This window comes from Schistocerca americana, chromosome 3 (assembly GCF_021461395.2).
Source record: "Schistocerca americana isolate TAMUIC-IGC-003095 chromosome 3, iqSchAmer2.1, whole genome shotgun sequence".
NCBI classification, from domain to species: Eukaryota; Metazoa; Arthropoda; class Insecta; order Orthoptera; family Acrididae; genus Schistocerca; species Schistocerca americana.
Window position 1 is genome coordinate 246,639,733 of NC_060121.1, and position 13,076 is coordinate 246,652,808.

Here is a 13,076-nt window from a genome sequence, read left to right on the forward strand (position 1 = left end):
CCCATTGCCCCTGTCGCCACTGTCTCCTCCTCTCAGCAGAAAAAAGCTCGAATACGTTCGCCTGCTAAAATTGTTGGGAAAATTTTTAAAGGTCAGACGAAGATAGAATGAGGAAGCTGGTAACCCACTTTACAGGTAGACTCTTTTAAACAGCAGCATATTCGACTTTTTACGCACCGACTGGAGCATTTTTCGCTGGTTCCCTTCTTTTCCCTGATAGTAGGGCATGTCACTCATATAAAAAGAATTTTATGTATCACTAATATTTTGATATTTTACTTGTGTGAAAGTGAAATAACGCGAAACTAATTTTATACCTCAGATCGGGTTTTATGTGCACAAGAGATTTTGTATGTGCTGAACTCTTCTGACGGTAACCGAGACATTTTACAGCAAATTTCTTCGTGTTTCGTCGGTTTACGAACTACATTTCCGCCACATACCGTATTTTACATGCGTGTTTTACGTGTACACCTTAAGTTACTGACTTCTGTATCTCGGAAAAGGATAAAGTTATGAGGAAAATTTTCAAGCTTGTTCGAGATCGGGATATTAGGTAAATATGACAAAATTTTTTAGCCATTTACTGTGTATAGCCGTCTTGGAACCTGCGGCTCGGTTTTGATTCCCAAAAACCGAGTTTTTCTGGTGTTTCTCGATAACGGACGAAGATTTTTGAAAACAGGGAGACGGCTGCTCTAGATAAATGCCTAAAGAATATAACGTTAGAATTTGAGAAATTTGCTGCGCTTACTTATATCTGCGTTGCTGATTGCGAAAAAAGTAAAACATTTTTTCCCGAGTTTTTCATGAACCGCCCCTGAACTAAATGGTGCCTCCAACAAGCCCCTTAAGGCGCACCGTACACCATACCTCATGCACAAACAACCAACCTATTTGCTTCATTTGACTAAGCTGGAGGGAGTGTGTAATATTCAAATTTAGTACAGTTACTGTAAAGTGATCCTTTTGTTGGACATACAAATGGTCCCTGGCCAAAGAGCTATCCAAATCACTCGACTATCTTTGTATCACCAACACAACCCGAGGCATGGGCCCCGATTTATTACGTGCGGCGTTTTGGAGCATATTGATAGCGCAAGCCGTCGCATGCGTACCGATACCAGGTACGACGATCCTTACATCTCAACGAAAAACTTATCGAGGAAAACAAATAAAAACTCAATCGCAAAGCTTATGTCAAAAATAAATATTGCGAAGTTTAACTGTACAGCTTCTTATCGAAAGAAAACAGATAAGAACTAATGGACGGGGGAGCGGCTACGACAGAGTAAATGTGAGTTATAACGGGCCACGAGAATTTCCTTTACTGTTTTTCTTTTGTCGCGCAGCAGTTTGATAGGTGGACAAAAAACGCAGTGCTTGCAGCCCAGCAACTCTCAAAACAGTGAAATAATTGTGAATTTTTCTACTTTCTTGTCAAGTAAAATGGACTGGTGGGTGGGTAAGACGAAACCAAATCAACACCGTGAATTATAAGCTAAAAACAACAAATCAAAATATTACACACAAGTACAGCGAGTATCTGAGAGCTACTCAAGTGAAATACAAACAGTTCTATTTCCAACATGCGTCGATTCCATTACGCACTGTTGTATTTGTAACTATTCTACGCGATCATTCGCACATCTGACAAAAATCCTTTCTTGCTTGTTTGTTTGTTTGAGACATGCTACAATACAATATTTTTAATACTACGCGTATATATATATATATATATATATATATATATATATAGTGTGTGTGTGTGTGTGTGTGTCATCGCCTGATGATGATAAGGGGGGAGGGTGAAACCTGAAACCTGGTGCTACTCCTCGCAAACAGCACCAACGGGGCCGCCAACTTTACGTCCGCACAATCAACAGTATCACATGCCCTCACTTCATGAGAGACTGAGGAGAACCTTGGTATTTAAACCAGGACATTGGCGCAAAGCCTGGTGACCAGGAACTTTACGCCACTACCTCTTCTCCCCATGCCGAGCACCTACAGAAGAGAGATATTTTTCACCAACAGGATTCGAACCGGCTGACTGACAGTCAAGATGGTGTACTCATTATTGAAACAAAGCAGTAGGCTCTGCCAGAAATAGCCACTCTTAGACAATGTATCTAATAGTGTATTTTAATACGACAGTGTGCCAATCAGGCAATTTGGAACACTTGAAAATGGCACTTTGAAGCCGAAATTATGATTGTGTAAGTGTAAATGTAAGACTGTAAATAAACAAGTCTAATGACGGTACCGACTTTAAAGAAGGAACTTCAGGTGTGTCCCAGAGAAGTGAGCTGGCGTTCTTACTATTCAAATATAATATAACATTAATAGAAGGCTCAGACTTTTCACAGATTACACACCTGTGATAAATTACTATCTGAAAAAAGCTGCACAAATATCCAATCAAATCAAGCAGACATTGAAAAACTTTTCAAATTGGTGTGCAAACATGGCAACTTGCTTAAAGTTATCCGATATATAAAGTTCTACACTTCACAACTGGAATCAGTCAACTCAAACAAATACTTGCGTGTAACAGTCTGTGGGGGCATGAAATGGAATACTCAGGCACGCTCGTTCGAAGGTAAAGCAGGCAGCAGACTTAGGTGCATTGACAGGATATTGGGAAAATGTATTCTGCGAAGGATATTGCGCTCCTCTGACCCCCTCCTGGAATACTGCTATAGTTTGTGGGGCGCATACCAAATAGGACTAACAGGAGATATTTAACGTATACAAAGAAGTGCTGTAACAATGGTCACTGGTTTCTTTGACTCGCGGAAGATGATCATGGAAATGCTGAAGAACCGAAATTGACAGTAGCTTGAAGATTCAAGAAAACCATCCCGTCACAAGTTTACAAAGTATCAAAAAGCAAGATTAAGTAAGGACTATAGTACAGTCTCCCACGTATCACTGCCGTATGGACTTCGAAGATCAGAGTAATTACAGCAGCCTTCCTTCCTGCGTCTCATACAGTAACTGAACGCGGAAAAAAAAAAACCTTGCATGTTGTACAATGGTAAGTACACTGTGCCACGTACTTCACAGTGATTTTCAGAGTATGGATGTAGATCAGTGGTACCCAGCCTGCGGGTAATTACCCCTTAGGGGTAAAATGAAATCGTCTGAGGGTTAAAAACCAAACGATACCATTCTGTTTCAGTCACGAAACGATTTTCAAAAGATCACTAACATCACATTTTGTAAGACTAATATTGATTATATATGTTATCAATATATACTTTTTCTCAATTAATAGCATTAATGCAGTGGTGGTTGCAGCTTCCTCACACTGTCCACCCAATATACACACGTGCTGCGCTGTGTCCAGCACATCGTTGATGATAAAGTGAGACATATACGTAAAAAATGCTATGTATCTCAATAAAGTGTCTTCTCTAAGTTGAGGATCGTACCTGCAGTTGTCCAGAAATTGCTTAGTTACTCCCTTCAGAACAGATAAATGAATTAACTGACAGCACCAATTACATAAGAGCTATTGTAGTGTTGCACACATTATTATTATTATTATTATTATTATTATTATTACTGTTCCTATTACTATTAGTGGCTGTCGTCAGACACAAAGCATTAACAGCTTGAAGTCTTCAGCTTTCAGCTAGTTCAGAAGTAAGGAGTGCAGCAGTCAAGTGATTTACGAACAGTGTACACATTTTAAAATGGTTGATTTTAAATGGGGTTGTAGTGTGCAGGTCAAGCAAGTGTCGCGATGGAGATGACTAATGCAGGGGAAGTATGATTTATAACAAATGCCTATCCTCACTGTGGATAGTTAGCTTTCTTATCTGAGGAGGAGTTGTGGGCAGCACTTGCAACACACCTCGAATTCCTTCGGCATTCACACACACACACACACACACACACACACACACACACACACACACACACACTAAATATCATTCATCTTTCATCATTTTAAAAATAAATGTGTTCCAAGAAAAGTCAGTCAGGTGCTATAGTTGGTGATAACTAGGGGGGGAAGGGGGACAGACGGTAGGGGCGAGGGTACTATCTAATTTGTAATTGGACTCAGGCGTAATGGTTTACGAAAAGGTTGGGAACCAATGATGCAGATAGTCATGACGTGACGGCGGTCCGCAATCAGTGAGCTTATCGGAGACAGAAGGGCAACAGATCAAGACTGCAATTGTTTTCCTTACCATTTGTCCGCGAAATCGTCAAACCTCTGTTGGTATGAGGGTGGAAGAACAAATTGCATCCGAAGTTTAGACCTTATCCTCAGATAATTGCTGCTTACAGGTCTATGAAGAATTTGCTTTGCTGGTGCCATCCGTGATCCCGGAGATGACGATCTGAGAGTAGATTCTGACTTCGTTTGGTAAGATAGCACTTGTGACTTGCCTTTGCATCTTTCCCTCAGAAACATAAGAAAAGGGTGCCTAGAGCAAATGAGAATCCTTTCGCAACCATGGGGACAATTATCGGAATTATAAAATTATCTGTGACAGTGTAGTAGGTTGTCGAAAAGATATGGGATTCGAGTAGCCCATCTCTTCTACCTGTCATCTCTATCCAAACATGATGGGATGGCCAAATGGAAACAGCGCGGCAAACTAGGGCTCTACGTGGATTTTCGCCTTGTCTGAGCAACCCAGTGAAACCCGGATTCTTTAAACAATCGAACTCACATGTATAAAACAGCTTGAAACATCTGATTACTTTACAAATGAGTTAATGTGTTAAATATTTGACGCGTCCATAAGCGAGAAAAAGTTTGAAATTATGCTCAGGGTTTGCTGGAAGACTCTTATTATGAAACGCTGGATGAATACAGTGTGGGTAACTTGTGGTCTATTTTAAGCAAAAGCAAGTTTCCCAAGCAACTCAATGATTATGAAATCTTATCTCCTGAACTACGTTTCTTACACTGAAATAATTTTGCAGGTACTTTCAGAGGTATACGTCAATACTGTCTGCAAAAAGTGTATTGAGAATAGAGTTGGCTGTGAAGAAGTACTGAATGAAAACGTCAAGCCTGATGCTGGATTTTTTTTACTGTCCGAAAAGTGAAAATTTTGTAAGCGGGCGGGGAGGGGGAAAATGGTCGTCAGCGAGAGTAAGTTTCGTAAAGGTGTGAAATTAGGTGCAAAAATTTGTGCAAGTCTGTAAGTGGTCTCATTGTCAAATAATGGATGAATATGGTCTGGAAAATTTGCACACCGTCAGTTCCGTAACCTCAAGACAAACACGCAGCTTCTAAATTTAATACTTGTATTAGTGTGCTAAACTTTTAACATAAGATTATGCCTCTCAATGGGTAGATGACAGTATTTAAAACTTTTAAACACTATCAATAATTACGCAAAATGTTGAAAATGAAATATGTTGCCCCTGGAAACCGTTAGCTAGGCAATCCCAACTGTTACCGGATTCCGGGATAGTCACTTAGGTGCTTTAACAAGTGAACCATTTGCGAACGACTGTCAGCTGCCATCGTACGTTTTTTTCATGCAATTCGTACTCCCACACACTTTATGCAGGATACCGCAAGACTGGCCCTACCCAAAATATAACCTTAGTTCCTGGTCTGAGACATGAGCATACACATTCTATCGACTGAGTCAACATCAGCGTCCACTCGGCGAAGCAGGCGAAGTTTCGACTGAAAATTAACAACCGACTTATTACACGAACTATCTCAGGCAGATTGCAAAAAGATACTGCAAAGGCGGCATCCGTGTGAAAGTAATCAACATCGCACTTCAATGTTGTGTTATCTCAAGTGTTCATGTTAACTAACTCTTTGATAAAATGTTCAGAATACCGCACGTTTTTCGACACCTCTGTTGAAAGTAATGTCCACCTCCGTAGCTGAATGGTTAGTGTAGATGGCTGCCATGCGGAGTGGTTTCGGTTCCCGGTACTGTCAGAGATTTCACCTTGAATGGAGTACTAGTACGGCGCCACTGAGGTCCATGATACCAACTGAGGAGCTACTAGGCTGAGAAGCACCGGCTCAAAGGTCTTGAAAGCCGGCGAAACAGCCCATACAGCGGCCTGCCGACCACAAGACCCTCCCTCCACAGTGCACACCACACCCACACGACGCCGCAAGGCAGAAGTTGATACGGCGGCTGCTAGACATCCCTTGGGCCTTCAAGGCCTGAACGAGCAGCTCGTTGAAGCTAATAACTGGGGTAATGATGAAAGAACACCTACTTTAGTTATGACAGACTACGATTTTCTTTAGACAACAGACTTCGTGGATCTGAAATTTTTGCTCCAAAGGTGCACAAATGCACTTCTTGAAATAATTTCGCCGAGCCTGTAAAAATTGCAAATGTCAATTACTGTTTAGGCACCCCTCGATGACCAAACATACTTGTCAAACTTCACGTGGAGGGTAAAAATCCTAGAGGGGGACCAAGAGATATTCACACTACACAGATTCAGAAGGATGTAGGTTGCAGTAGGTACTGGGAGATGAAGAAGCTTGCACAGGATACAGTAGCATGGAGAGCTGCATCAAACCAGTCTCTGGACTGAAGACCACAACAACAACAACACGTGTTTGGCACATTATCTGCCAGTGTGTTGCTTTATTTGGCATGTTTGTCAAATATAGTGTTTGACGCGAATGATAATTTTTGTTTGACGACAGATTTAATAAACGACTTTGTCAAATAATAGTAAGTTGCTTATCGGACTTCAAACATGTCAGGTCACAAATGTTTATGTTTCACCACGCTCTCTGAAGCGAGGAAGATTCAGTATATGTGTAGTGTTAGTTTTCACAACCATGAACACCCAAGATCGGAGGACTATACAGTGAGTACAGTAGTAAAAGATCACAGGAAGGCGTAAAGAAAACAGAAACCAATGTTCTATGCAAGACGTACAAAGAGTGCAACAAGTGCCTTAATACTTTATTTTTTGATTCGTTTGTTTCCATAATGATGTCACTCAGGGTTCAAGGTGCGATACACACCACAAACTTTGAATTTTCGACATCTGCTCCGGTCGCCAGATACCTCGAAAATTTAGATAACCGTCGAGAAAATTGAACAGAATTTGGCACAACTGTCTTCCGCAATGTAAAGGCGAAGTAATTCTGAGGGGTTCTTAAAAGTTTGCCTGTCCATTCAGAGAAGGTGTTTTTAACCATCGGATTCTGAATGTAATATTTCCTTTAGCAGATTTTCATGGATACATTTCTCTCGATTTCAACCATTCCCTGACCAGCATCTCCTCTTATTTTCCTTTTATACACAGTGCTAAAGTTAATGGAAGACATGCTTTCTGTCTGCACAGGTACTATGCCCACTGGCCTCAAAATACTTCGTGAACCGATATGCACAGCCTCGAAACAGGGGGAAGTTTGAAAACTTGGTTGTTACATCGGCGCTCTCATTTGACAAATCCAGAGCTACGTTCAGCAAATTTGACGATCCAGTTTGATCGTTAACATTTCGATACCTAACAGGCCAGTGAGTGGTAAGCAGAACTTAACCCAGGTCTTGTGTGCTGTAGGCAGAGACCACAGCGACCCAGTCTTTTTTCCCACTGATTAATGGGAGTTTAATGGCTACGGAGGGCGGCTCCATTGTTCTCAACTTCGGCAGTATGCCTCAGTTCCAGTCTACGAACAGTCTGAGTATCGTACGGTAAACAGTCTGTGATCTGATCAAACTGCATAAAGAAATTATTAGACAAAAGGGCTTAAGTAACGTGTTATCAATGTGGGGCATTTTTGGCGGAAGCAGGAAAGATGTTTATAGTGACATTTTCACATTTACGGCTGTCTCTGAATTCCAAGCCATTATCAGCCTGCGTTTCTGCTTCCGCAATAAGTAAAAGCAATACATGTAACCCCCTCTAACACATCCCTCTCAAATGCACGCCGGTAATAGACACTTGCCTATGCTGCCGAGCATGCTAAATGCGGCATGTAAAAATAATGGAAAAATACGACAAATAAAAAAGTTCAGGTGCTTAGGAGAGAGGAAGCTGCCAGATGTACATGCAATATACAGAGCATAGAATAATTATCTGTGAAAAATTTTGTTTCCAGGAGATAAAAAGCACTTGTGTGTCAAAAATATCACAAGCTCGCTGTATGGGTCAATGAAGGTTCTGACGTCAGTGACGGTCACAGACGGTCTTCAAACTGTATTTTTGTGGGAGGAGACCAAGTGTTTGATGTACGAGACACCGACAGGCACACCTGCTTGCCCGTTTGCTCGAAACTGCAGCAATTATCATGAAACACCCGGTTGTTTTGAATCTTAGCCAATTTATTAAATATCAAAGAGGTGGGAAATGATTTGCAACAGGATTTCACGTGGCACCATCTTTGCATGCGACTCCAAATAAGAAACAACGAGGAACGGTGTTTCTGAAATAATCCATTCCACTTAAAACGTGTAGACAGAATACTCAAGGAAGTGGTTAAGAAAGTAGTTCTTTCGTTCCTTTCCTGCAAAAATATAGGGTAAAGAAATTAGTCGGGGTATATTTTCAGGAAAAAGATTACACGAGAAGATAGTAAAGAACAGAGCGCTTCGTGGAGTTTTTACAACTAATAATTAGAAGGCATGTAGGGAACAATTATCAACCGAAAATGACATTTTTTGAGTGTTGGCGCGTGACGTTTAACGCTATTGATAAAAAAATGAGGGTAGCAAGCAGGAGACGTGTGTACCATAACTGAAGGTGTGGTCACAAACGACGCAATTTATCTACGCTTTCCTACTTATTCTGGTAAAGAATCTAACCAGTTCTAAATAGTGAAACTAGTAATTACGTTTCTTAGTTAACGATGTGGAGTTTCAATGTACATTTTGATTCAAAATGTAACCGCAGCCCTGTCAGTAAACGCAAAACAAGGTTTAACAACCGTAAGTACGAGAGCTAGAAAATAATTTACAAACTAATAACACGTGATAGCTACCCGCTTTACAGTTACCATTACAGATTAGATTCAGTTTTCGTTCCACGGGCCCAAAAATGAGAATTCTCGTTGGTGTGGAACAAATGAGAAAACATAAAATAAAAAACAACATTTGAATGTAATACTCACTACCCTGATCATTTGTCAGGAGATTGTCAAAATATGTGAATACATTAAACTGGAACTGGTACTACTTACAGAATTAACACACTGTCAGAATGAAACATGCTTAGGCATTTTTCATAAATTTATCATGCACAAAATACCTAATCTTGACTGTTGCGACCAAGTGCTGTCAAAACTGAAATCTAACATACATTTTTACTTAAGCTGGGCTAACAGTCCTTGTTAAGATATTCATCATCAATAGATTAGGAGTTGCCTATCAAGAAGTCGTTCAAACTGTTTAAACAGTGCTTTATCTGAAACCAAGTTTTTAATGGTGATGAGAAACAGACTGCAAGAGAATCGTCTGAAGGAAAAGAAAACGGCAGTGTTACACAGGAAGACCACTTGGAAACGCAATGCTCTTTGTGTAGAACGCTAACGACAGAATTTCACATCGTACGGCAAACAACGGCATGCGTTAAGGCATCATCCAAGCATTCATGGGATTAATTCGGATTTTCAATAAAGAAACATTTATACTGGAGGAAGACCTAGAGCAGATGGATACAATACGAGGGAAGTTCTCAGATACACCACGGTCTTCCACTGACAAGCTACATTACGCTGCGGTTCTGTTTGCTGAAAGTACTGACAGCTTTCTATGAATATCGTATATGAAAATTGTGTGGGCCAGTCTTCAAATTTCTCATATGTTTGTTGGTACAATAACGAAACGACATGTAACGCTGTCAATGTGTACCGTTGCTCGAGACAATGCCCTGGAACGAAGTGCTGCGCGGCAGTTGATTCCCGCCGTAGCGCACGAGCGTCCCCAGTGGTTCGGTATCAGCACTTTGTCATTGACCTCCTGCAAAGCGCGCGCGCGGGCTCCCCTCAACGAAGTGTCCCCCACTGCCAACAGGTGGCACCACTAACACATTCCATTCCCTCCACTACTATTTGAATGTCTCCACAAAAGCTACCTCATGCACACCAAAATACATTGTCAATTTGGTAATATTTCGGAATAACGCGTGAATGAGTGTATTGCTCATAATTATACACCATTAAAAATCATGAAATCGTACGTCTCTTCCCGCTGCACGATCAGTGTGAAGAACCCATATCAATATGTGATTAAGCCACCCACAGTTGATCCTTCGTGTTCAAACAGGAGATGATGATTGGGTTCAATCACACTCACTGTGTGAAGCCTGTATCCAACTGTTACGACGCTATAGGCAAAACCCCTCTGATCCTTACACGAAGGACCCAAACATCCATAATGACAAACAGATACGAACCATAATCCCTACAAATAAAATCAGAACAGATGTTTTCACTATGCCTGCAATTTTGATATTACGATGAACGAGCTGTTGATGTGACAATTTTATTTAAAATAACCCTCTCTCAAAAATCTTTTCCATCTGTTTTGATATTCTGTCAGCTAAGTTACTATTTACACACACAGACAGAGAACCATAAATTTACATACGCTTTGTCGTCGTACGTCAGTAATATCTGACAGCAGCTCAAATTCCTTTGAAAACAGCTACCACACTTAGAATATGTACATGCACACTTCAGGCAATATTCCAGGTATTGTTCTAAAAACTGCACGGAATTTCGATTAAATCGAAGTTGCTTAGTAAGACTGGTTGAAAACTCGCTCGTAAAAATTGTGAAGAGACCTATACTGGTAAAGATGTCACTATAAACAAGGTTTCAACATAACACTGTAATCACGGCGTCCAAAACATACATCCATATTATCTGATTAATGATGCCCGACTCCACTGTCTTAACCAAAATAAAAACCTGTAGGTAGATTCAGTACGCCATTTGGCTATATTTTAAATATTTAAAAATATTCATCCACGCCAAGAATTTTTAACATTTCGCACAAAACGGCTGTCCTAAAGGAACCAAAACCAAACGTTACCCACGGCTGTGTTTTGAAAAGCTGAACTACACTATCATTTTTAAATTTTCAGTGACAGGATATATTTAGGTTGGTCCATATTGTCTGAAAGTTTTGAATATAATACAGTATATTTTTTTACACTACTTCCCAAAATTGTTAACGCTGTAGTTAAATTCCAGAACAAAAACAACCACAAAACATTACACCGTACATACAAGTGCAAACTCCGTTACTATCACGCATTAATGGCATGAACACACGAACATAATACTTGAATATTGTTTGGATATTAAAAAGGCTGTTCTAAAGATATTTTGCTTAAGGGACAGGGCAGTTCACATCCACACACACGATAATGTTTGTTAAACTGTTGACACAGATCACACCTTGTGATACATAAGTATGGCACCTCAGAACGAAATAAGAACTGGAGAAACTGAATGCGGAACAAAATCAAAAACGAAGCAGGTGTTATTGACATGTTGTCATCAGTTTTAGGTACAACGTCCGAGACTAAGAGCTAAAGCACACAAAGAAGAAATGATTACGAAATGTAAACATCTATGTCATGTGCGATGACCAATTCGGAAATAAACAGAAACATTCACACGACATGAAAGACATGTCATACCTTTCTGACAGTATATTAGTTTCTTTTTCCAACTAAAACTGGAAAAATCTACCACAAGCATACATCATGCAGAGAAGCTTTCACACTTCCACTGCAACTAAGTTGGCGAAACAATTTACGAAGTGTACTCTTTCGTGAATATTGTACAATATCTTCATTCGCTCCCAAATGCTTAACAGCTCTGCTCTCCTTGAGATAAAAAATGCACAGAAAGAAAGAACAAACGACATTTTTCTGTAACTACAAACTGCAATACGTACTATGTAGGTTCAAAATGCGACACTTAAACGATATGTCGACGTTGTTTTTCAAACACACTGGCGATTTTGCGTGTCTGCTGTTCAGAACAGATGAGATCTTCATCCTATCACCAAAACGCACTGATGTTTAATCGCTATTCATCACATAAAATAATAACGGTTACATTTAAAACAGTAATATAATTGCTGTTTAGCTTTTTTATAACATTGTTAAGCAGTAATTCAATAGACGTTTATACAGCAAGAACGCATTTGAAACGAAGCCAAATTGGCCTGTACGATAACCTGCCATGGTATGTTTATGCACGATCTAACATTCAGAAGTGAACAGCACTGGCACTTACTTTCAAAGGCTTGAAGAAATAACTCGTGATCCGCTTGTATCTGATCCATTCTCGGGTTCTTAGATATATCAGTGTCTTTCTCACGTTTTTTGGGAGGCATTTTCAGTTTGATTAACGCACTTGCACGAAAAAAACAACCTCCAAACCCGCGAAGCACTTGCAACCGGTCACTCACCACTATTTACATATTACCAATGCAACCAGCAGCTCCCTGGTTCCAACGGCGTAACAGGAAGAGCAGAGTCTGTTGGCAACACTGCCAAGGACCTCCAATCGAAGATAAACCCAACGCTCTGCAGTGCCCCTTCATTTTATCTTTGACTTCGCTGCCAGCGCCACTGCGGCCATGACAGCAACGAAAGCAAGGTGGCGGTAGGGAGCGTAGAATTTAAAATAACGATATCTCACAGAAACGTAATTCGGGTTGTATTTCTCGTAAGACAAACTAAAATAATAACTCTGTCAAATAATTTAAAAAACAAGCATATGCTGCAAGCAATTTTTTACGCCGCCTACCTTTTTCTTTTGTGACCGTAGTGCTTTATACTTCTCATTTCAACAAAATAAAATAAATTAAAAATTTAGTGTGAGTGTGGGTATAAAGAACTGATGCTAGAATATTAAAAATGAGTCATGGAGAACAGTGTACAGATATTCATGTCTGGTGTGCGTAGTACGCTTAAGAGGTAAAAAGAGCACTAAAAATTAGCGGTAAGTTACATAATACCCTTTCTGTGTCAACATCCAGCTTGCTGAGATTAAAACAGAGTTGAATGTAAGTTATTACGGCGAATTCATTGAAACGCAATATCCACAAGAAAAGTATTTATCTCGCAAGGGTATCTGTCGGTCG

The 13,076-nt window shown here is 40.2% G+C and overlaps 1 protein-coding gene across 1 annotated transcript in view; it reads right to left on the minus strand.

The window, feature by feature from the left end:
- LOC124605603 (polycomb protein suz12-B) overlaps positions 1-12,411 on the minus strand; it is a 305,926-nt gene extending 293,515 nt beyond the window's left edge. Inside the window, exon 1 of the mRNA XM_047137397.1 lies at positions 12,224-12,411. Within this exon, the coding sequence (XP_046993353.1) occupies positions 12,224-12,323 (100 nt within the window). The 5' untranslated portion in view covers positions 12,324-12,411. The remainder of the gene's footprint in view (positions 1-12,223) is intronic.
- Positions 12,412-13,076: the final 665 nt, after the last annotated feature.